Below are 25,329 nucleotides of genomic sequence, written 5' to 3'. Positions count from 1 at the left end.
TCGTTTTTTTTGTGCTGAGGCAGTCTCTTCTATGGTCGGCTAATTAGCTGTGCGCTCTCGTCATCATTGACGTCATTTGCATGCATTGCTCCGAGTCGAATTTCAATCAAAACACAATTTGCGCAAAGACTTGCACTAGCTTGCAGCCACGCCCCTGCCGCCCACTCGCTTAAGCTGTTGTCTCAAGTTTTGAGGCTTTTGTAATGCCTTTTCTTTAAAGTTGACATCGAGGAGGGCGGGGCACAAGGGCTCGGGGCTGGCCCACCTGGCCAAACGTTTTATTTAAGTTTTTGCATTGTTTAGACCTATTTTGTATTTGCTTTGGGTGCGCTGGAAGCGAGGGGAGGGTCTGTAATGGGGGCGTGGTTTGAGGGCGCTCTTTGGCGTCCCTCAACTTTTGTGCGCTGCTCTGTTTGCTTTAACATTGAAAAACTTTTTGTATGTATTTATATATATATTTTTTTTTGTTTTTTTCTGTATTTTTTTCGTAACTTTTGCAACTGAGGCTTTTATGCCTTTCGCTTTCGAAAATACAAATAAAAAATAAAAATAAATAAAAATGTCCTTTGTCTAGGTGAGAATGAGGCGCGCTTTTCTTTTCCTATATACAGGTATACGTGTGCATATATATATAAATTTATATGTAAGCCACATTGTCCCGAGTTGAACAAAAGGTCAATGAACAATTGACAAAGTCGCGCTGCTCTTGGCTGGGCGGCATAAATGGCAGTTAAGAAGTTTCGTTTTATGGTAGTTTCGCCTGCACTTGCCAACTGCCATTAAATCTCGCCAATTCATTTCAATCGCTGTTGCTCTTAGAGAGACTCTCGCGCTCCATAACAATGCAGCTTACGAGCGAGAATTGCATTTATCACAGCCGTCGCTCAATTAAAACTAGACAAGCTGTCAACTTCTTGACATTTTCTTGTGTATCTTGGCTGGAGTTTAATTAATTCTTTACAAATTATCAAGAGCTGTAGAAAAAAAAATATATATATATTTAATAGAAAATGCCAGTAAGAGAATTAGTTAAAATAATTCAAAGTAAAATGTAGCTAATGTTTAATAAATTTATTTATCAATTTATTCATTCTTTTATTTAATTTTATTTAGCATTAATTTTCTCTAATATATATTGGTTACATTTTAAATTTAGTTAGCTCTTTTTTAATTAAATTGATTAAATTAAATTAGCGTAAATTTGTCTACTCTAATTTTTTGTAAAGCTTTTTTATTACTATTAAATGCTATTAAATTTTTTGGTAATTTTTGATGCCTAAAAAAAGCTTAAAATAATTGTAATCTTTTCTTATCAGTATTAGCAATATATGTACTTACACTCACATTCTCGTAGATATAAACATTTCTTTTCGAGAATGCCTTTTTGTGACTAATTCACTGCGTATTGCCAAATTTACGACCTGCCGCTTGAAGCCAGCAGATATCGCTTATCTATACCTCGCATATTGCCTTCTGATTAGACATGGACGGGGAACTTGCCCATGGGGCTCGCTCTCAGTACGCGTTGTCCACTGGAAAAGCTGACAGCAAACAAAGTTCGAGAAATGGAGGCCTTTATAATATCGCTTTGCATATGCATATCAATATTTATCCTTGTTTCAATTGTAGCTCTAATCATTCGAGAGCAAAAGGCGAAGGAAAACGTAGGATTTGTAATCAATGACGGTATGGTATAGAGTTTCTTTTTATAGAAATGATATCTATATATGATATCTCCCTTAAGCAGCTACCAGGGCTCACGTACCTCCAGGAGGAATAGCTGCTACCCATGGCCAAGCAGCGGGTCTACCCAGCTACTATCCACCTGCAGGCTGTCAAACACACGTTTATCCACCTGCATATGTATACCCAGCACAGGCCGTGAGGTAAACTAGACAATAATCTTTACATTAAAAACGAATATTTTATCTCATATCTAAACTTTTCCAGCCAAATTCAAGTGCAAGTGCAGAGCATACCCGCTCCCATTAATAGGTAATTAAATTTTAAAATATAAGTAAAGAATCTGTTATATATTTATGTCTATTTTACTTACAGCGCTCCACCAAACTATCAACGTGCTGTAAATGAGGGAAATACGGCAAATGCAGAGCTAAATATTTTGCCCGCCAGCCTAGAAAAATCTTTAACTCAACAAACACATCGAGGAGCTGTTGAAACAGTTAGTCAGATTTAGCCAAAACAGTTTGAATGACATAAAGTATTAAAATACTGTAAATACAAATATATTTATTATTTAGGCAATACTTATTTATTTATAAATAAATTAAACTAATGAATATACAATAAAAATCTGTATTTGAATTTTAAAATGCTGATATTTGATATGGCTGGTCATACTTGAATGCAGCTGCAGTGTTATCGATATCTAAGCTAAACGATATATTACACGAGAGCTGGCCGGACGGCACTTTTAGTGTAAAAATACCTCTATATAAATACATTTTACTAAATGCAATACTTAATTTATACCTAATCTACTAATTCAAATAGTCTTACATACATTATTTCATTATTTTATTTTATATACTATCAATAATTTCACCATTTAGTATTTTTAGCTATTTTAACGCTAGCTCTTTTAGACCAGACCAATCAGTGCATCTTGACAACTCTAATCGAAAGGTTTTCGCCGTGCAAACTTCTCGATTGCAACAGTAATTTTCCAGTCGGAAAACAACGTATTATTTGATTAATTAATTAACAAATTGCAAACGCAGTGACGTTTCAATTTCATTAGAAAAATGTTGGTCAACGAAGCCAGACAGGTCTTGAGCCGCGCCAGCTCTTTGGCAGCACGTCATCAGGTGAGCGGGCGTGCAGCAAAGCTCCTAGAAAACTTCCTCTGGAGCCGCGAGGGTGTGCGAAGTCGATTTTTGGGCAATATTGTTATATAATAAATAATAAAAACATACCTAATACGCGATCGTATCTGATAAAATGCAAATCAAGTGCGTCGCAAAAAAAAAACACAATTTGCGATTATGTAAACATTTTCGTCAAAAAAAAAAAAATTTTTTTTTATGGCGTGACTCTAGCGCAAATTATTTATCACATTAATTCAGTGTCGCTTTTCTTTTTTTAGTTGCGCGCAATCAGCAACACGACGCAGCTGGAGCAACAGGCACAGCCAAAAGCAGCCCAAGAGCCACAGATCAAGAAATTCGAGATCTATCGCTGGAATCCAGACAATGCCGGAGAGAAGCCCTACATGCAGACCTATGAGATCAACATGCGTGAGTGCGGTCCCATGGTGTTGGATGCCTTGATCAAGATCAAGAACGAGATGGATCCGACACTGACTTTCCGTCGCTCGTGCCGCGAGGGCATTTGCGGCTCGTGCGCCATGAACATTGGCGGTACCAACACGCTCGCTTGCATCAGCAAGATCGATGCGACCAGCCCGAAGCCTCTGAAGGTGTACCCGCTGCCCCATATGTATGTGGTGAGGGATCTGGTGCCGGACATGAATAACTTCTACGAGCAGTACAAAAATATTCAGCCCTGGCTGCAGCGCAAGTGAGTAGCAATTGGAATCTTTATGGAAATTGGTTGAATAACTCGCAAATCCTCCACAGAAACGAAGCCGGGGAGAAGAAGGGCAAGGCACAGTACTTACAATCTGTGGAGGATCGCTCCAAGTTGGATGGCCTGTACGAGTGCATTCTGTGCGCTTGCTGCTCGACCTCATGCCCGTCGTACTGGTGGAATGCCGAAAAGTACCTTGGCCCGGCTGTGCTGATGCAGGCCTATCGCTGGATCATTGACTCGCGTGACGAGAACTCCGTTGAGCGTCTGAGCAAGCTGAAGGATCCCTTCAGCGTGTACCGTTGCCACACCATCATGAACTGCACGCGCACCTGTCCCAAGGGCTTGAATCCTGGTCGTGCTATTGCCGAGATCAAGAAATTGCTCTCAGGCTTGGCCTCGAAGCCGGCGCCCAAATTGGAAACTGCGGCGCTTCACAAGTAGACGAAATGTGTGAAACCTTTTCTGTGACTCTGTGAACTCCCCAGTCCATCTCTGCAACACCCCCAACTAGCAGCAAACTATAATAATGATAACCAACTATATCATTTGCTTATTGTGTTTATAATTTATTTAAGCTTAAAGTAAACGAAAATTGTTATTACAGTTTGTAAAGGGAACTTTGTAATCGCAACAGTAGCTAACTCTTAACTAAATGGTGTATCTATGCAATGCCTTTCCTTTTAGGGTGCTGTGGGCGAAGTCTCGTCGTTCATTTGTATATCGTCCGCAGAGTAGAAATCCTGTGTAACGGGAATGACACGATCGTTTGTCTCATCATCCTCCTCGTCGTGACTATCGGTGTCTTCACTATCATCGTTGGCTGTGAGAAGCAACTATGAATATCTCACCCAATGTTATTATGCTCGCGACTTACCATCCTCATCATCTGTTTCGACGCCAGTGATAGTGTGCACCTTACCCAGTGGTTGCAAATCTGTAGCCGCTGTCTTTAAAGATTCCCGCTTAGGTGGAAAACACAATTATAATTCAATTTACATATGTATGTATGTATATATAAGCACATATGTATTTATTTGAGACATACCCAGTTCCTGCGTTCGTCCTCATAGCGCTTTGTTTGCATCTCATCATCGGATGTCATATCAAACCAAAAACGATTAGCCACAGTTGGCTTAAGATTAGGAAAGAAAGGAATCATGGACATCTTTGCAATAATTTAAAATATCTTCAATATTGCAATTCGGCGTCTATTTGTTTTTGCTGAACAATTTTTGCGACATTCTGGCAACGCACAAGCATATCGATAATGCAGACATTGCCAGAACTAGCAGTTATCGAAATATATTTGTTGTGCATTAAAAAGGAGGAACACAAACATGATTGAGATAACTTGCAATGACCGTCTGGGCAAAAAGGTAATATAATTGCATTTAAACAAACCACGAATTAATGGTTTCAACTGTCTGACAGGTGCGTGTAAAGTGCAACCCAGACGACACAATTGGAGACCTTAAAAAATTAATAGCGGCACAAACTGGCACAAAGCATGAGAAGATTGTGCTGAAAAAGTGGTACACCATCTATAAGGATCCCATTCGTCTATCTGATTGTAATTATAATTGTTATTGGTAATCTGATTTAATTCATATTAATATTTTGCCATTCATGGTACTTGCAGATGAAATTCACGACGGCATGAATTTGGAGCTCTACTACCAATAGTCTGCTCGATTCAAGCAGCTGTTGTACCCATACGAAAAGTCTTTTATATACTATGATAATGCAACAAAACATAACATATTAAATGTAAATCCTGTTTTTACTTAAGAAAATAAGAAATTTGTAGTTTTTATGTTAACATTACTAACATTACATAGGTACACGATATATATTGTAAGCGATATGTGGACAATGTATCGTACCTGTGGGCTGCTGTAGGCAGTCGATAATACATCGTAAGCGAATCGTCTCACCGGCAGAGGTACATTTATCGAGTCACTCGTATTTTTTCTGCTGTCGGCGTCGGACGTGTTTTCTGTGGTGTAAAATATCTATTAATAAATCATAACAGCCGACAATAAAAACACACAAATTGTGCAAAAGCACATTAAATATAAATAAATTCTTGAGCTAATCGACTTGAATGCGCGAATAAGTAAGTGGTTAATATTCACGATTGTGTATTTGTGTGTGTGTGTGTGCCCAGTTTCCTCCAATTGGTACGCTACGAAAATGGAAGAAAAAAATTCGACGCGGTGTTTGCTTCGGCTTTTGCTGACGCACTTGCGGCTCGGAAAACTTGTTTAGATTTTCACCGAAATAAAAGTATAATAATAAGATAAAAAAAAAAATGAGTTGAGAGTACCTTACGCCGCGTCGCATTTTATTGATTAAAGCGAAATATTTGTTTGTTTATGGCTTGGTTACCCTCATTCTTGTTTATTTATTTTTTGTATGTGCTGCCCACCCTGAGTGCCCTTAATGAAAAATTGTGGTGCTTCGCATGCAATTTGCCGACTTCTTTGCAAAGGCCCACCCGGCAACGCAGCTGCCTGTATTTATTTTTAGATCTATGTTGCGCTCTCATTGCGATCTAATTAAAAATCTAGCAACTGCGCTCATTTCCACACGCATTGCATAATTCTGTAATATTAATGTTGTTGAGCAGTCGAGCGTTAAAGAAACTCCGTAGCACGAACTCACGCACGAATATGTAAACCTGTATATGTGTATGTGAGCGTGTATGCGTATTTGCTAAGAGTTTCGTTAGACCTTGTTTCATTACCATTTGTAATGCTTGTTTGCTCGTTTGTCGTTTGCTCCATTGCACTATGGGTAAAAAGTCGATTTTTTTGGCATTAATTGTAAATGAAGAGCTAGGAACTTGAAATTTTAGGAATATATTATTAATATTAAAAAAGAAATTCGGATTTTTTTTTTTTACAATTGGGCGTGGCATTCAAATTTTCCGCCCCTTTTACATATTATATTAAATTAAAAATCATTACCTGTGGGCTCAAATTATTTTTAATAACTTTTTTGTACACTTTTAGCAACTTTAAATTATATTTTTATTATATTTCATCCAACTGCAAGCAAATATTAATATTTGAAGACTCTTAGGGATATATAAAATATATGCGATATAATTTTAAACTGAATGGTCTTCATTTTCTTCATCTAATTCAAAATTTAACTCTAAATTTTTATCATCAATGTTTTGATCTTCATTTTCCTCATCTTCATCCTCATTTTCGTCTTCATTTTCTTCTTCAACTAAGGTTGGCTCCATTAAGCCTTCAAATGTTGCTGGTAATTGAAAATTGGGATCTTCCAAAAGTTCAATAACTTATTTTGGGAATTTTTTTTTCTTGTTTTTCTTTTCGCGTTCTTTTAAACTGAGTGAAGAGAGAAGTGGATCAGATGAGTCTAAAGCCCTATTAAATATATCAGTTAAATTCCCTAATCGGCTACATTTCCTGGCGTGAGATTTCCTATCATTTCTATACAGCTTGTTCCGGGATTCAGACGCGTTTTCTCCTAATATGCCAACAGGAATTATGCAAGTGCCCATAATTTGGTATCCATGCACCAAAATTTTGTGAACATCATTGATATTTCCACTTCCATTAGGCCTGGGTTTATCCACATGAAGACCCATTTCATCCCACAGCCTCCGCTTAATTTCTTGTTTACGCAATGATACCTTTTGTTTGTCGACATCCTTAACACGCCATTTTTTAATTTCGATTTTGTACGATATTTTCAATACAAACTCAAGGAATCGAATCCAAGCATGCAGAGGGCTAATTCCATATTGCAAATTCGTAGAAGAAGTTCTAAAAATTTCCGAAGTACCGAAGTACTTTCCAAAGTACCTTCACAAACAATTATCACCCTGCCTTCAAGCCACCTAGCATGATGCATTTTAAACCTTTCTAAATTCCGGTTGCACTTTGGCAGATGCTTCTTTATATACTCTACAAATTGCTTTACTCTTTTATCAATTAGATTATTAATATTTTCGCTAATATTATTGTTAATTTTTTCAATAATAAAGTTTTTTACCGCGTCTTCTTGGCGGTTGTTGTTGGTCCATACCTCCACAAGCTCTGCACGACAAAACTCGTTTTTAACTGCAACAACTAATTTTTTTCCAAAAGGAACAAAAAGGAGCAAACGAGGTTAATAGATTCCGAACCTGGACATAATACACAACAACTGTTATATCAAACCTCTGTGAAGTGGTGTGCTGCACAAAAGTAATACTCCACGGAACACAAGTACATTTGTTAATTTTTAGCTAAAAATACACACAGACAACACACTGGACAACTGGACAATAACACAATTACAATCAAAAAGTAATAGCAATAACTTATTGTACATACCATTAGGTACGTTTTCCATTATACACTTTTTTTTGTTTATGTTTACACAAAAGCTCCACTTTAATTGCAAGTTGAACAAAATTTCCCGCGCTTTTTATATATCAAACGCAACTATGCAACAGCTGACTTTGAGTATGTGTAAAATATTAATGGTAGTCGCTAAATTTTTAAAAAAATACTTTTTAATCTAGTTGAAGTATATATATTCAATAAATAAAAGAAAATTTTAAATTGTGAACAAAATTTTTTTTGAATAAATGCCAAAAAAATCGACTTTTTACCCATAGTGCATTGTCCACTGCTCAATATGAAATTCACATTGTAAACAATCCACGCCCGTCACACACTCACACATAAACAAACCATGCACACACATAAACAAACTATTCCCACACGCGTACAAAAATTGCTGCTGACGAAAAGAATGAGCAATTAATTTTTGGAGTCAAACATTAATTGTTCATTCTTTTCGTTTGCAGCAAAACTCTTAAGCTATGATTGGAGAACCCTATCAAATTGAAACGCGCCGGCGTTCGCGTTCAAAGACGCCATTCCTGCACTCCAACTGCGACCAAGAGAATTGTGAGCGTGCCGGCACGGAGGGGCATATGAATCACAAGAAGAAGAAACAGTCTGTGGCGCCAAATGTGCAGTAAGTATACTTGAGCATATCAAAACATAAATTCCATTGATAGCCCCGAAAAGTTAGCCTGCTGCACAGCGAAATGAAGACCTGAAAGTGGAGAGTACTGGAGAGCTAAAAAGTAACGTTACGTTGGGCAATTGAAATAAACAAAGGCGCGTCATAAATACGAATAAACACAGATGCCAATGCCAGCCAAGCAGCACACGTTCAGCTTGCGTGCATTAGTGTATGTGAGCATGACGTCATCGCCTTGATATTCACACTCGGCGCGAAAATTGTAGTTTGGAATCCAGCAAAAAGAAATAAAATGCTTAGCATGCTAGAGATGCGCCAAAAATCACTCTCAGTAATTACAGTGAGGCAGTCACTATCTGCTGCGGTAGCAGTATTTAGGCAAATCGGGTGGCAACGCTGTCATTAAGCAGAGTAACCCAAATAATTAATTTGAAAGAAGTGTATTGCAAATATAATTTGTGAGAGCAAACATGTGTGCTACAGTGAGAGAGAAAGAGAAAGAGAGAGAGTGAGATATGTGAGATGACATCACTTCTCTTGCGAGTAAACACGATCAAGCGCGTGTGATTCATTTGCAAGCGATAGCCCAGTAAAACGCCTCAGCTCTGATGAGAGTGTCGTATACAGGGTCTTTGACTTGTCACACAGGGTGCGCTAGCGTCTCTGGCTGGAAGCATGTGTCTGTTTGCTTTTGCTTTTGGCGCGCGAATTGAATCAAACGTGCGCTTTGTGATTTTGCTTCGTTTCATTTCGTTGATGACGACATCAGCCGGGAGGCGGAGGCAATGTGACCATGAGAGCGTCGCTTTCATGTTAAGAGCCAAATGCCTGCTTGCTGGTTTTTGTTTTGTTTCGAGTCGTTGAAGGTCAGACGTGTTTCTATTTGTATAGCATTTATGAGCTACCATATTTTGGGGTTTGTTTTGATTCAGATTTTGCGTTTATTACGCATAGGGCTATCATATATCTGACCGTTTAACTTAACGTTTCCGCTGCTATCAATTAACTTGTTTGCTTATTTACAGAACTATTATGGAGGAACACGTGGTCGAAACAAAGATATCTAAGACAACTAGCAGCAGCAGCAGCAGCTCCACCATCACTAAAAGCGACGGCATTAAAACCACTCGCTCAAAGGCTGCGGCCCTGCTGACCTCGGACTATTCGAGCGAAGATGTAACGCCAGAGCCTAAACGCAAGGCTACCACGGTGACCACCATGATCACCAATACCGGCAAGCGTTTCAACGATGCCCTCAACAGCCTCACCGCAGTCACATCGACGCCGCGCAGCGAGTTGGAGACGGCACAGAATGTCTTGAATACCACACAGGAGTTGCAGCAACAGGAGCAGCGCAAAAGTCGTTCCAATGGCAACAGCAAGGCCAATTTAAGCGATGATCATTTGGCTTACATCGAGTACAGAAATGCGGGCGAGTACTGGAAGTAAGTTAGCTATGTAGTGGCATTTGGAGAGGCCTTGATAAAGCAGTCAGTTGCTTTTGTTCTCTCTGGAACCTGCCAGTCCAACTCTGATTTCGATTTTTATACCCTGAACCCATTGAAAATGGGAAATCAGGGTATAATGGTTTTGTTAAAATGTATGTAACAGGCAGAAGGAGGCGTGGCAGACCCCACAAAGTATATATATTCTTGATCAGGGCGACGAGCTGAGTCGATTTAGCCCTGTCCGTCTGTCTGTCCGTCCGTCCGTCCGTCCGTCCGTCCGTCCGTCCGTCCGTCCGTCCGTCTGTCCGTATGTTTGAACGCGTCGATTTCAGAAGATATAAGAGCTAGAGACTTCAACTTTTTTTTAAAATGTCCGTATATATCACGCGGATATCGAGTTTATCACTAAAAAACGATAACTCATTCCGATACTTTTTTATCGATAAAAAACCTTATCGAAGATCACTTTAAAAATTATATCTCCTACATCTTTCAAGCTAGAGTCTCCAAATTTAAAATGTATATTAAGACGCATGTCATACAATTTCGGTTTTTGTTAAAATTTACCCCCCACCCCCAAATCCACCCCCTCACCCTCATCTTTGTAAAAGTCGTATATCAAATACTAGAGACTTGTGCTTCGGTATACACATACATTTTAACATTATGATTACGTTCTGAAAGTTTCATTACGATCGTACGTCTAGAAATTAAATTATTCAACAAATAAGTTCTCCTAATATTGCCAACACTGCAGCGCAACCCAAGCGCAATTGCCTGTATATGTGAGTGTGTGTGTGTGCGTGTATTTGTTTGCATGAGTGCGTGTGTGGGTGCTAATTATTATTGAAATATCAGTTGCTTGTAGGGTTCAGGGGATCTCGTAGTCGAGCAGTCTCGACTAGAGCTTTCTTACTTGTTGTGCCTTGAGTCTCTCGTGAATCGAAACTAATTTTATTTTTTTTATTTTGCATTGTAGCAAAACACCGAAAACTGATTATACGTACTCGGAACTGTCACCGCATCGCCGCCAGCTGGCACCGGGAATCGTCGCAATGCCGAACATGTCGCGTCGCAGCCTGGAGCATCATGATCAGCGCGTGAATTACATGGTCGATCGTAATCCAGCTCAAGAGGAGTTCATACGCCGTCGCTACCAGGCGAACTATACGCATCTGAATTACGACTCGGCCGACGAGCTAGACAACACACAGTCCAACCAGCAGGTGCAGACCTGGTGGCTGCTGCGCGTCATCACCAGCATCGTGAGCAGCATCAGCAGCGTGTGGACTAGCATTGCGAACATATCCGAAACGGAATCGAGCGCCTATCAGAACTACTATGCCAAGCGCGATCGTCAGCCAAAGCATGGCCTTATCGTCTCCAGCCTGTTGGGCTTGATGCGTTACATCTACATCGGCATCGCCTCGGTGCTCAGCCTGGACACTTGGCTGCTCAGGTCCAACAATCCGGAGAACAAGTGGAAGAAGCGTTTCTTGCTCTTTCTGCTCTTACTGTTGCCAGTACTGATGGTAGTGGGTGAGTGTAAATCTATGATAATCTATATATATATATATAAGTATTTATATATTCAATGTAAAATCTGTCAACGCGTGCACACGCCTTGACATTGAACGTCAGCCAAAGGCTTACCTTGAATGGCGGCTACCACCAATGCTACGAGCATATATCTCTCTGTATACATATAGTTCACCTTTCAGCTTGTCGCCTCTGGCCGTTGACAGCCATATGACGTCAGCAACAAGTTGCTTGTGCGCGCTGCGGTTGTTGATATTGATATGGAAATCGTATTCATAATTTGTATGAGAAAACTCAATAGAACGGGATTGATTGATATGACTAGAAATATGGAATACTTGGCATAGTTGGAGTAATTTGCTTAGTTGCTAAGTGTAGATTTTATAGTTGAGTGGAAGAGAAAGAGATTTATTGTAGGAGATATACAATATATATTAAGAAATATGTGTTGATTTTTATATGATTTAAATTGAGATATATAAGAAATATGTAGAGGTATATAATTTTTTATGTTGAGGAAAGTGAGATGTGTTAAAAACGAATCTCTATAAATTGATAGCCTCTCTAAAGCTAGAATTGGTTCTATAACTTATTGATTTAATACAAATTTTTGCATACAAGTAGGAAGCCTTTCAGATATCCATATCAAATTAATAGTATCAATATTCTCCATTCATGTCGAGAACTCATCACACATTTCATCATTTGTATAATATGAAATACTCTAATTTATATCCGCTTGGCTAATTTTGCAACTTTTGTAACTTTTCAGGTGTGTTCTATTATCTGCATCCCCATGAAAGTTTCCCACCCAGAAAAATAAGAATTTCCATACTTGAGCTACCCGAAATTCCGAAGATCGATATTGGCGCCTATCTGAATGTGGCCCAATTTGAAACACTGCGTTCGCAGGCCATCGATCAGGCTGTGCGCGTGCGTGACTGGGCCGATGATTATTTGGTGTATCTGAGAACTATCGGCCAGAATGTGGTCAGCAAGGGCCGTCAGTGGTTTCAGCCGAACGTCTATTACGATCGTGTTTAATGAATATCTACTGCAATTGTGCTTTCGTTTTGGCCATGAGCTGCTGCAGCAGCTGTTGCTCTGATAGCAGCTCGAAAATTTATGTTTTTTTCTTATGCGCGTTAATCGAGAAACTTTCAAGTCTTCAATCAAGATCAATTCAAGTACAAATTCAAGCATTTTGCTTAGCATTTCCTAAAAATCGACAAAAGCCATTTCTCATCTAATTTCATGTTAAATTTTTCGTTTGTTTGTTTGTTTATATAATGATCTTTGACAAACTGTACATGTATACATATATGCATATGTATGTGTATATAGATATATATATGTTTGTGTTCGGTCTGAAACCCACCAAATATTTACACCCACACACACGCGTACATACATTTTCATACCTCCCCCCTCACCCTTAAATACCAATTTCCCCCAACACCCGCCCACAATATGACGCAATATGGAGAAGGATAGAGAGAGAGAGAGAGAGGGCGAACAAACTCGCCGTGCTGTTCAAATTGTGCAAAAAAAAAAAAAACAAAATCATATATATTAATTAAAATTTACATTAAATATCATTCTTTGTTGTTGTACACCTTGTTCTTGGCCACAGCAATTGAGCCTTGTGCAATTATTTATAAAATCATAAATTGTACAATTACCGTTGAGTCTGTTCAGATTTGTCGCCAATTGCAATTCCGTACAACGTTCGAAATAAACTATATTTTCTTTGTTGTTAAACAACGTTTCAATTGTAACCTTTCATTGTTTGCCATTGTATTTGTCTATCAAAAATCAAACAAGAGCCCTAAAACGATTATAATAAATGCAAACAATTTCATAAACATTGACGAAATACAGTACAAAAAAAAAAAAAAAAAGAACAGAAAATTTTGCAACAAATGTAAATTGTTTTATTTGCCATTTTCTTGAGCTATGCCACGCGATTGCAATTGCGAGTTGAAATGGTAAGTAAAATAATACGAATTTCGAACAATTTCCCATTGAACAGAAACTCTATCCTTCTGCATTTGTGCTCATTGGCGTCGCCCCGAAAATTCCCCATCGAACAGTTCCTTTTGACATGTGCTGAATGAATAAGAAATGTAAAAAGTTGCAAATGTAGAAGGATATAAATCTGTTGAAATGCCTCCGCCCATTGCCCATTGCCCAGGACTAATGCCTATACTCCCTCTCCTTGCAGGTTGGCAGCTGTTGCCGGCGGAGCAGCGCTTGGAGCTGGCGCAACGCACTGAGGCGCTGCTGCCTTTGCCTCTGACTGCCTTTGACTCGCTGCGTGGGGGATTGTTGCAGGCTAGCGCTGCTTTGATGACGCTGTGGCTGCCACGCGAGCAGCAGGAGGCGGCTGCCATTAGGCTCAATGTGGAGCAAGCGCAGCAGAGCATGCAGAAGTCGCTCACCCCGGAGGAGTATGAGAACATACTGAATCATGTGAACAGCTATGTGCAGCAGCTGGTGGAGCTGAAGCTGCAGCAGCAAGCCAAGGAGCAGCTGCAGCAGCGGCAGCAATTGTCGCCGCAACAGATACAGATCATAGTTAAGCTCATGCGCGAGAATCTGCAGCAGTTTGCGGATCAGCGGGCGCAGCTCAGTGAGCAGCAGCTGGCCGACTTGGTGCTGCGCTTGAAGCTGGAACTGCAGCAGTCGGGCGAGTGGCAGGGGGGACAGGCAAAGCTGACGTCCGCGCAGCTCGAGGAGATCACGCGCCTGGTCAAGGCGGAGTTCAATCTTAAGGAAGAGCACTATACGCTGCTGCTGGAGCGCATCGATGTGGGTGCGCTGCTTGAGCGGCTGCTGGGCTCAGCAGAGCTTGCTGAATTTGTCGACGCACGCATCAATGTGGAACTGCAGCAGCAGCAGCAAGCCAAGGAGGAGGGCTCGGGCCAGTCGAATGCGGATCAGCAAATCGAACAGCTAAACAGGGAAATTGCATTCATCAAGCTGGCGCTCTCAGACAAGCAGACGGAGAACGCCGACCTGCAGCAGTCCATCAGCAATCTGAAGCTCACGCAGGACGATTTGCTGGCGCGCATGCAGCAGCACGCGCTGGCGCAGGATCAGCGCTTCAGCGGCCTCCTCGCCGAGATCGAGGCCAAGCTGGCGGCCCTGAATGAGTCGCAGTTCACGCTGCTCAACAAGCAGGTGAAGCTGACGTTGGTCGAGATATTGGGCTTCAAGCAGACAGCGGGCGGCAAACTGGATGATTTGGATCTGCAGAACTGGGTGCGTAGCATGTTCGTGGCCAAGGACTATCTGGAGCAGCAGCTGCTCGAGTTGAACGAGAAGACCAACAACAACATACGCGCCGAGATCGAACGCTCCAGCCTTGTCCTGATGAGCGACATTAGCGAGCGGCTCAAGCGCGAGATCCTGCTCGTCGTGGAGGCCAAACAGAATGCCAGCTCCCAGTCGCTGAAGGCGCTCATGCACGACGATGAGGTGCGCAATATAGTCAAATCTGTGCTGGCCATCTACGATGCGGATAAAACGGGCCTGGTCGACTTTGCCCTGGAGTCGGCGGGCGGGCAAATTCTGTCCACGCGTTGCACCGAAAGCTATCAGACCAAATCGGCGCAGATCTCCGTCTTTGGCATTCCGCTCTGGTATCCCACCAATACGCCCAGGGTGGCCATATCGCCCAACGTGCAACCAGGCGAGTGCTGGGCCTTTCAGGGATTTCCCGGATTTCTGGGTACGTGTCATACACATAGAGGGAGTGCACATAGTTAACCATCTATTCAATTGCAGTGCTGAAGCTCAACTCCATGGTTCACGTCACTGGCTTCACGCTGGAGCACATACCCAAGAGCTTGTCGCCAACAGGGCGCATCGATTCGGCGCCACGCAACTTTACCGTTTGGGTGAGTCATCAATATAAATGTATGTGTTCCCTCACTAACTGCTATACTTCGCAGGGACTGGAGCACGAGAAGGATCAGGATCCGGTGCTGTTCGGTGAGTATGAGTATCAGGATAACGGTGCCTCCCTACAATTCTTTCCCGTGCAAAACATGGACATCAAGCGTCCCTATGAGATCGTCGAGCTGCGCATCGAGTCGAATCATGGCCAGCCGGACTATACGTGCCTGTACCGCTTTCGTGTGCACGGCAAGCCGCCACCCTCCTCATAGATACCTAGGAGCCTTGGCTCCGCTTCAGTCAGGTGTACATAATGTCAGTGCCTTAAAAAGGAAACTTTACAATACTTACAAGAGGAAGAACTAGAAGCAGAACATCTACTTACAACAGCTTAAGGTTAAGAATACGTTAACTACAAATAAAAAACGTAAGGCTATAGCGTTTAAGTGTTTTTGTATGATATTTAAGTCGGGGCAGTGTGTTAACCTTAACCAGCATATGTATATATATATAAAGATATATATAGGCTTAAACTAATAGTAGTTGCCTCGAGCCGTGTGCAGTGTGTCCTATAATATTTATTATGATTTAGTTATTGATTAGCGCGCTTATTTTAAAAAATATTCAAGTGTAAACGAAATTAATTTTAAACTGTTTTTGCCATTTGTAGAACGTTCTGAACTTAATAGTCATAGGCTTACAACTAACCTAACTAAGCCATTTACTTGCTATATATATAATATATATATAAAGCTATAGATGTTACTTTAAGTTATTCTTAGGTTTCTATTTTTTATACATGTTCAAGTACGAATTGTTTGTAAACTATGCCATAGAAATTGGAATTGAAAACGGAATTGAAACAATAGCTGAAACATATAACGGAAACTCATTGAAATGCCGCGCAATAGCAATAAATAAATATCTCATTTTTTTTATAAATTATTGAAGAATATATATGAAACGGAATTTACATATCTCGAACCCATTAACATTTCAACAATTTGTATACGTTCTTAACTAATTTATATGCTAAGCAGTTGAACCCAAAAATAGTTAGTAAATTAATGATATTTTTAATCTATTATTTATAAACACATTTGTTGTAACTTGTAAGTACAAACGTAATAGCCTAAACAACATTATAATAGTCTACCCAGTTTGCAGTTTCTCCCGAGTGAATTCAAATAAATGCGTTGCACAAATTAAATGATAATTATTATAATTGTAAATGTAATTGTTGAAGTAAAAAGGCGAATTAATCTCGATTTATGAGCTCTGCTCGGCTTAAAAGTTGAAAAGTGCTCGAAGCGCAAAGTTCACAAGTTTTTCGAATGGAACTTTTCAATTAATTGAATTTTGAGCCAGCCATATATACATATATGTATTGCATGTGTGTGTGTGTGTGTGTGTGTGGGCGCACCGTTATAATTTGTTGTAAGCTCATTAAAGTCTTGACGGCATTCCAATTAGAATTTGGCTGCGTGCGCCAAGACAATCTGCTGCCTGGCAGGCATTTCAATTCCAATTTAATTTGTTGCACATGTGCAGATTGTTATTTGACAGCATTCCACTTGGCCAAATTGATGCAGCAATTGCAGAGCAGACTGCAAGATTTATATATATGGATATATACACACACATATACACATATATATACATTAAAATATTCCACGCACTTGACGTAAACGGGGCAGCCATTAATATGTGCATGTGTGTGTGCATGTGTGTGTGCCTGTGTGTGTGTGTGTGTGCCTGTGTGTGTGTGTGTGTGTGCCTGTGTGTGTGTGTGTGTGTGCTTGTATTTGTATCTGTGCATTCATGTTTTAGGCAAAGCAGCTTTGGCAAAAGGAGCTGCCAAAGGAGTTCATATTTGTTAGCGAGCGCAGGGCACGCACTTAATTAAAAGCCGCCACCTCCTACCTCCCCCCCACCCACAACCGACTGACTGACTCTGAGGTACAAACTCACGCTGTCAGTCAGCGAACGAGCGCACTGTCGGTCTGACTGATGGGCTGCTGGCTGCCTGCTGAATATTTGCTACATTTTGGGCAAGGAATCGCTTGCAAAATAGATGAAATTGCAGTGCTTAAACTTGCTGAGAGCTATGCAAGAGTTGGCCATTCTGGTTGAGGGAGCTCAGGAACGTGCTGCTGGCTCTTAACTCAGCCTAGAGATGAGCACGAAAGAGAGTTTGACTCTGGGTTTACCTAGATTTAGTCGTTCAGCAGTCACAGCCAGACGGCTGTTAGTTATGGAAGTTCTATAGAATTGAATTTCGGTTGCAATTACTGGAGGGGAATAATACACACATAAATATTCCGATTTTTTCTTTGTTTTCGAAGTAACATATGTTAATTTATTTATATATATACCTATATGTATATGATCTGAGATATAATTTTAAGATTTTATGCTTTTAGCAAACCGAAAAATTAATGCTGCTCGGAAAATAATTTATTTTGGTGATTTTAGGTAGCTTAATAGCTTCAGAGATGTAAAGTAAATTCTTTTATTGAATTTTTATAATATATAATTTTTTAATTATATTTTATATAAATATCATCAAAATTTCAATGAGCAGTTGCTCCATAATTATATTGGGAATTCATTAAAAATATTTAAAAATTCTCTCAGCTTATATCGTATCATAAGCACGACACGCTCCCATCTCTAATCGCTGGCTAAAGACATAACTCAAGTGCTTCGCTTATAGAGCCTCTATATGCCTTTGTGTTGCTCTGTGCCTTTGTGGCCTCCGTCTATCTCTCTCTCCTTCACTCTCTCTCCCACACTCTGTCTCGCTCTGTGTAATTGCTGAATGACATTGCCCTTTCCGTTTCCCTTTGGCCAAGCTCCAGCTCGTCCTTGCAGCTGCCTCCTGTGCGCACATTCTTTGTACGTATTTATTTGCGAATCGCCCTAAATTGGTGGGCGTAACGGCCAATATATTTGCCTGAAAGCGGCTTGAAAGTAGAGTTTTAATATTTCTTTTGTTTGGCTGCTGCAAGTGGAAATTTATTTGGGCCTCATTAGATCTGCACAGTGAAGCGCTCAGCGCGCTCCGCTCATTAGTTCCAGCTCTTTCTTCAGCTTCCTTCCCTCCCTCCATTTCACCTGGTGGGCGCGGCTTAATTTGTTTACACAAATCTTGCAGTGCTAAAAGCCGCATTTGTTTGACTTGTGCTCAGGAATTTATTTTTATATGCGAAAGTGCGAAAGAGAGAACTGAATGAAAAAATGATGCATAATGGAAAATGGAAAACAACTTTAACTACTCGGAAAGTTTTTGGTTTTTTCTGGTGCGTTTGCAACAATTAAACAGTCGCTAAAAAATAGTGACTAATGAGAAAAGTTTTAAGCAGCAGCATTACAAATAACCTTTCGCCTTTAGACCGGATTTTTCATTTTTTTTTCCTTTTCTATTTTATTTTTTTTTACCGCTACTCAACTTTTATTTTCTATTTTGCACTTTTTACTTGGTTTTTATTATTGCCACATTCTATTGAATTTGTACAGCAATTTCGGCATAAGCCGGAAGTTGCCTTAAATCGTTGCATAGTTTATTGCCGCCCGCCCCCTGCCCTCTTATCAGCGAGCTGCTCAACAAGAAGAAGAAGAAGAAGAGGACGAGGAAAATCAGAAACTTTGACACAACTTCAACTGGCGCTGATAAGCATTGAGAGCGCGCTTATAAAATAAAATACTTTGGCCAAGTATTCAGCAATAAGTATACATGGGCCAGCGCCTGCCAAGCGACCTTTATGCGCATTTGGGGAACTCAGCTCTAGCTGGGGGTGGGGGTGGGGGCCTGAATGCTGTAGCTTGTTGTGCCTGTCATATCCTGTAAGCAAATGTGTCTGGGGATATGTGTTTGCTGGCCGAGTTATCTGTATTTGATTTGAGTTTGGTTTTTGCGACCCAAAAGTTCGAGACAAAATTGATAAGAACATTTGCATGCGTAGATAATATCTGCAGCTGAAAAAAGTTTGGCATAAATTGAGTTACGTCATGCATACCCGCTTAGGCTTGGCTTGAAGAGGTATATTATAGATGTATAATGGCTATGGCTTTCGAATTTTTATTTGTGTGTAGCATATATATAGTAGTATATTAGTAATAGTAGTAGATCGATTGGAGCATAATAGTAATAGGTAGTAGATAGATGGTAACATAAGAGAAATAGTAGTAGACAGATGGTAAGATAATAGTAATAGTAGTAGATAGGTGGTAAGATAATTGTAGTAGAAGTAAATTGTAATATTAGTAGTAGTTGTAGTAGTAGATATATGTATATATGGATAGTTTAATAGTATTAGAAGTATTAGAAGTAGGTAAATAGGAGTTTACTACTACTATAGTAGTATAGATAGTAGTAGTAGTAGATATATGTATGTATGGATAGTATAATAGTATTAGTAGTAGCTAAATAGGAGTTTACTACTACTATAGTAGTATAGATAGTAGTAGTAGTAGATATATAAATGTATAGATAGTATAATAGTATTAGTAGATGCTAAATAGGAATTTAGTACTACTATAGTATTAAAGACAGTAGTAGTAGTAAATGGTAGTTACTGATCTCCTTTATAAATAAATCTTTAAGCTATAATCCGCCCCAGTGGGCGTGCCAAATAGGAAGACATCGAACTCCTTTTAGTACTTCATTCCAATTGTCACATTCTCACTTCATTTGTCTTAAACACAGACAAAAATGATTACATTGTTAATGTGCTCTGACAACACTTTGACAACACGTATTCTCGCCTCCCTCACACACACACACACACAGACACACACGCATAGTCGTCTGTGGCATGCAACAAATGAGCATTAGAAATGCGCATACATTCGACACAGCGCTGAAAACTTTCAACTTTCAGAATTTTCAGATTCATGTAGCTGCCTGTGCGTATGTGTGTGTGTGTGTGTGTGTCGAAAGTTGGCTGCGCGTAGTTAGAGACATTTGTTTGAGTTGTGGCCATAATTAAATTTTGGCATTTGCTAACTTTTAAATAATTTCACAGGCCGTTAAGTTGGGCTAAGGAAAAACCTAGTTTCAAATTGATTTCATGGCATTTTGGCTGCCATTTGCGGCTTTTCCCGGCATTTTCCAGGCATTGCCACATGTGCCCCAAATCGAGACGCACTCAGCGTGAACTGAGCAAATGTGTGTTGCTTTTGTGGCCATAATGAAATAAACTTGTCGCACGTTTCCCATTGCCCCACCCCGCCCCGCCCCTTGCTCCTTGCCCCTTGCCTTTGCCTAAATGCCATAGTCAAATGTAATAAATGCTGGCTGACAGGATATTTGCATTGAAAGTTAAATAACGCATGAAACTTGTTTACAAATCTAAACTTAATCCTTGCTGCCAGTCAGTCAGTCGATTCAGTCAGTCAGTCATTCCCAGTCAGCCAGCGGGTGGGCGTGTTTTGTTCTTTGTGCTCACATTAACCTTAATTAAGTGACAAACAAGAGCCGTCGGACCCAGGCAGTTGCTGGCCCGAAGTTTGGCTCTGTTACCCAGCGCCCGAGTTCATTTACAGGCAATTGAATTTTAATAGGATTTGGCCTTCGGGCCAGCACGGGACCAGCACGGGGCCAGCACTGGAGCTGCACCCGGGACTGGGTCCATATACCCCGTTGAGGCATCTTCTTCGCCGATTGTCAAGTGTCCATTTGCATATTTGTCGTCGCTTTGCGTTGCGCAACTTTATTTCAAAGTCCTCCCCTTTTGTGGCCCTTTGGCTCGTAATTCAATTTATTTGCACTGCTCGCGAAACGATTTCTCAGCCGCTGTCTCTATTCTCAGCTGCTATTTTTGGACATTGAAGCATCGAAGTTCGTTGCGGTTAAAGCAGCCGCAAGCCAGTTTAAGGCCATCTTAACGCATCATTTAAGCCGCTGACAACTGGGCAAAGGGGCGAGGTGAACGGGCGAGCAGGTCGAGCTGTAATATTGTCTTTGCTCTGCTCTTAATTAAAGATTAAATGTGCGAGGTTTTGTGGCAGCACAGAGAATGCTTGGCTTTAATGTGTTGCCCGATTGCTTTCGCTAGCCACTGGAAGCAGCTGCTTTTGGCCAACTTCATTCATCCAGTCAGACAGCCAGACAGACTGAGAGCCAGCCAGCCATCCATCCATCAATCAATCAATTACGCTTAGAGCACATAAGAGAGCGGCCATTGCACGTGCCTCAAGTTCACTTCGGTCAGCGAAATTTACGACCAACTTTTTGCTAACAACAATGAATTGAAATCTAAGCCAACAACCCTAAAAAAAAAGTGGATATACATATATATAGATCGAATATACGCGTGTAGCCAAGGGAACTTGTAGCTTCAACAAAAACTATCGCAGTTTCAATTGAAAATCTCTCTTGGCTAGCTTTAGAGCTTACATTATAAATGAAGAGCAGAAATGATTGTTATGCTCGTTCACTGAGTGTAAGTAGAGTATATTGGTTTTGCCTTGTTGTATGCATGATTTGGGCTTATATTTAAACTTGGAACTTGACCTGGGAAATGTAAACTTGTGAAGCCAATTATATTGTTATATATAATATTATAATGTTACGCCATATATAATTTAAAAATTCACTAGATATGTCCTATAATTGCAAAATAGCTTTATCTTTTATGATGTTCATGGCTATAAATTTTTTTTAAATGTTAAAAATTGCTGGGTATTTTTTTTTTTTTTTTATATATTCATTTTATTCATTCATTATTTTCATTTTTTTTTTTTTTTTTTTTTTTTTTTTGTTATCATTCAATTTTAATTTATTTATTTTTTGTATATATTTTATTTTCTCGTTTGTGATGCAGTAGAAAAAATAATATATTTTTATAGATATTATCGTCATTAATTTAACATTTTTTATATTTTTTGGATATAAGTTTCAGTTACTTAACGCCTTGAAATTTAACTCCTATAATTAAAATATTTATATATATATATATTTTTTATTCATTTCAGATGAGTCAAAAATATTAATATAAATATCAATCCTATAAAATGTGGCTTACACCCAACTCTCTCAATCTCAGTCAGTTATTATATATACACAATGGATATATACATGTATTTATATAGCACAATCCTTTTAGTTTATGCTTTTTGGTAAACATTAATTTGTTGGCTTTTATGTCGCGCTCTCTGTTCACTGTGCACAGTGCATTGATTTGACTTTTTAATCAACATATTTCAGGCCGCTTTCTATTTATGTATATATACATTTTTTCATTTCATAGTACAGATTATTTGCATGCTGGCCATGCTTAATGGATTTTACGCCATGCTTACAATTGTTTATTATTTACAGTTTTCATTTATGCAATTCACATGTTGCAATTCTTTTGTCAGCCCCGCGCCGCTTTAATGCAGCTAAGCTGCAAAACAATTATTTAACTGCAAAGTGTTTTATTACAAGAGGACTAAACTGGCCGATAGACAGCATCCGCATCAGCATCAGCATCAGCATCAGCAGGAGCAGGAGCATGTCCTGCACGAGGCAGTCCAACAAAAGGACATTTTAAACGAATATCAACACAAAACACAATACAATGCAGACAATGTTGACTGTCGACTGTCGACTGTCGACTGTCGACTGTCCATTGTTGACATTGAGTAAATGAAACAATATCCAACGCTGTAAAGCTTAAATTTAAATAATATTTATTGAGCAACGACAGATGCATTGACTATTTAAATAAAGCAAATATTTATTTTAGCTAATTGTTTGTCACCGATTCACATTGCTCAACATAATAGCAGTAAATTAACTTAACTGCAACTTAGTTAATTATAAAAGTCCATTCATCTCGTTGCACTACAGTTTGGGCTCTCAGCAAGCCATTGGAACAGTCAACAAATTAATGACATCCCTTTCACAAATTATGGCCATAACTTACCAGATTTCTTGCTTTATGTCGAGCTAACATCTGGCCAATAGGGACATTATATTCGCCCTTATGGTTTCTGAGTTATTAGGGACTTTTTGTGTGTGTTGCTCGAGCGACAACTGAAATATTTCAAGTTCTTCTCAGTTCAGACCAGATGTTATTTTGTTGGATGGGTTTTGTTTTTGCTGTTATACTCTGAAAGTATTCAAGTCTGAAATAGACTGGTTTTATACATATATTTACTAGTAATTCATTTAATAGGTACAGAAAAGCAGCTGATAGATGGGAGAAAGGCACTGGAAATGCATTTTTATTTGACATTGAGTTAACACTATGTTAATCCAAAGATCGTAAGATTCAGCTGAAGTACCAGGCGTCTATAAATGAATGGCTGACGGACGTTCCATTACATTGAGTTAACAGTGTACTGTTATTTAACAATGCGCCAGTTTAATAATGTTAGTTTACAGTGTATCAATACATTAATGGTCTTTAACAGTGCATTTGCAAATCACTGATGTTTAACATTACATTAACAGAACTGTGTTATATAGTCATATACATTGAAATCTTTTATAGGCATCTCTTGTGAGCGTGCCTTCATGCAGCCCAGGGTATCTGTGAGCTCAGCAAACTTGTCGAAAGCGAAAACTTAAGGCATTAATTCAGAACAGCCGCATGGCTAAGAGCGATAGCCAGCCCCCACATCATTATGATGCGGTGGCTATACTTAAGTCCAAACAGTTACAGTTGCCGTTGCCGTTGCCGTTGCCGTTACATATATGCCATATACACACTTTATGTGACACACATATACATACACATATGTGTGTGTGTGTAAGTGTGTGTATATTGCATATATCATGGCTGGGCAAAAGCACTTTTCATGGCTGCGGCAAACTGCTGTTGACACAATTCTGCGCTGTGATTTCTGCTGTTGCATTTTATTTACGCGACTGCAATTTATCGAATTTCGTTGAGTTTTCCACTCTCTGCCTCACTCCCTTCCACTCTGCCCTCTCCCTCTCTCTTTCTCTTTCTCCTTTATTTAAGCTGTTTGCACTTGGCAGCAGCAGCGAGCTGCAATTCCCCAATCGCTGCATTGTCAAAAGTTTAAACAAGCTACCAATCAGGCACACTGGAAGAGTGAGTGAGAGAGAGAGAGATTGTTTGCATTGCGATTAATTGAATCTGTGTGTTGTTTATTAGCTGACATGCAGAGCCCTGCGAGCGCTTGCTTCTTTGGTCTCGCTGCGCTGACTATAATTGCCATGTGTTGTTCCCAATTAATTAAAAATAATTCGCGTGCGCTGCACTAAAACCCAAACACAAGCAAAGCCTGCGGGCTGACATGACGTATGCGCAATATTTCATATATACGTATCTCTTCATATATCAATTGCAAGCCGATTCAAGTGGGCTGTCACATAATTCGTAATTATTTAATTATTGATGAAATAAAGTGTTGACATAATTAAACATTTAACAATTCGTCGCCAGCATGTAATTATTTATTCATTAAAATGCCGCACACGAAGGACTCGGCCACCGGAGTTTGTCAATAAAATTAGCTAGAGCTTTTAGCTGGCCGCAGGCTATGCGTGTGTACTTGGCCATTTGCTCTGATGGCAATTCAATTGCATTTGTATCTCGGACATTAACACTGATTTATAAGCCATAAAACATCGACTAGACATGCCAAGGCTTTGCTTCTCTCTCTCTCTCTCTCTCTCTCTCTCTCTCTCTTTCTCTCTCTCTCTCCTTCTCCCTTTGGTCATAAAAAAAGTTATGCACAGGCAACTGACTGCAAACGTACGTATCTCAGCTGAATGCCTTAACGATTGTCAAGCCGCCATTGTCGGGGTGTAGGCCATATAAACATGGCCTCATCTTATGTTTGAAAACCATAAAAGAAAAGCTCACACAAAGCGTTACAAATAAAAATGTCTAAATTTATGTTGCTAAATGCAAAT

The 25,329-nt window shown here is 39.7% G+C and overlaps 5 protein-coding genes across 8 annotated transcripts; 4 read left to right on the top strand and 1 right to left on the bottom strand.

Moving 5' to 3' along the window:
- Positions 1–1,365: 1,365 nt before the first annotated feature.
- LOC108653810 (uncharacterized) lies at positions 1,366–2,260 on the top strand. Of its 2 annotated transcripts, none has more exons than XM_018104621.3 (4): positions 1,366–1,686; positions 1,748–1,886; positions 1,951–1,995; positions 2,059–2,260. In XM_018104621.3, the coding sequence occupies exons 1-4, from the start codon at positions 1,503–1,505 to the stop codon at positions 2,195–2,197; spliced, it is 507 nt and encodes a 168-aa protein (XP_017960110.2). In that variant the 5' UTR covers positions 1,366–1,502; the 3' UTR covers positions 2,198–2,260. The 2 variants fall into 2 exon arrangements, with proteins under 2 accessions (XP_017960110.2, XP_089118755.1); XM_089262629.1 differs by having other exon boundaries at positions 1,745–1,886.
- A 348-nt stretch (positions 2,261–2,608) lies between these two features.
- On the top strand, positions 2,609–4,157 carry SdhB (Succinate dehydrogenase, subunit B (iron-sulfur)). Its single transcript, XM_018104620.3, has 3 exons — positions 2,609–2,828; positions 3,107–3,540; positions 3,600–4,157. Exons 1-3 carry the CDS (start codon positions 2,766–2,768, stop codon positions 3,991–3,993), a joined length of 891 nt encoding a protein of 296 aa, XP_017960109.1. The 5' UTR covers positions 2,609–2,765; the 3' UTR covers positions 3,994–4,157.
- On the bottom strand, positions 4,095–4,802 carry LOC108653813 (uncharacterized). The gene is made up of 3 exons (XM_018104623.3): positions 4,598–4,802; positions 4,427–4,514; positions 4,095–4,372 (listed from the first exon to the last, which is right to left on the bottom strand). Exons 1-3 carry the CDS (start codon positions 4,715–4,717, stop codon positions 4,233–4,235), a joined length of 348 nt encoding a protein of 115 aa, XP_017960112.1. The 5' UTR covers positions 4,718–4,802; the 3' UTR covers positions 4,095–4,232.
- ubl (Ubiquitin-like protein 5) lies at positions 4,792–5,344 on the top strand. The gene is made up of 3 exons (XM_018104624.3): positions 4,792–4,928; positions 4,984–5,122; positions 5,192–5,344. The coding sequence occupies exons 1-3, from the start codon at positions 4,890–4,892 to the stop codon at positions 5,233–5,235; spliced, it is 222 nt and encodes a 73-aa protein (XP_017960113.1). The 5' UTR covers positions 4,792–4,889; the 3' UTR covers positions 5,236–5,344.
- A 147-nt stretch (positions 5,345–5,491) lies between these two features.
- koi (Sad1 and UNC84 domain-containing protein klaroid) lies at positions 5,492–16,662 on the top strand. Of its 3 annotated transcripts, XM_089262616.1 has the most exons (7): positions 5,496–5,668; positions 8,384–8,556; positions 9,591–10,010; positions 10,993–11,552; positions 13,777–15,285; positions 15,342–15,454; positions 15,509–16,662. In XM_089262616.1, the coding sequence occupies exons 2-7, from the start codon at positions 8,399–8,401 to the stop codon at positions 15,722–15,724; spliced, it is 2,976 nt and encodes a 991-aa protein (XP_089118742.1). In that variant the 5' UTR covers positions 5,496–5,668; positions 8,384–8,398; the 3' UTR covers positions 15,725–16,662. The 3 variants fall into 3 exon arrangements, with proteins under 3 accessions (XP_089118743.1, XP_089118742.1, XP_089118744.1); XM_089262617.1 differs by lacking the exon at positions 8,384–8,556 and having other exon boundaries at positions 5,492–5,668; XM_089262618.1 differs by lacking the exons at positions 13,777–15,285; positions 15,342–15,454; positions 15,509–16,662 and adding an exon at positions 12,325–13,399 and having other exon boundaries at positions 5,500–5,668.
- Positions 16,663–25,329: the final 8,667 nt, after the last annotated feature.

Source organism: Drosophila navojoa, chromosome 5 (genome assembly GCF_054131105.1).
Source record: "Drosophila navojoa isolate 15081-1374.11 chromosome 5, UAZ_NAV_1.0, whole genome shotgun sequence".
In the NCBI taxonomy this organism is placed as follows: domain Eukaryota; kingdom Metazoa; phylum Arthropoda; class Insecta; order Diptera; family Drosophilidae; genus Drosophila; species Drosophila navojoa.
This window is presented reverse-complemented; position numbering and strand designations above follow the sequence as displayed.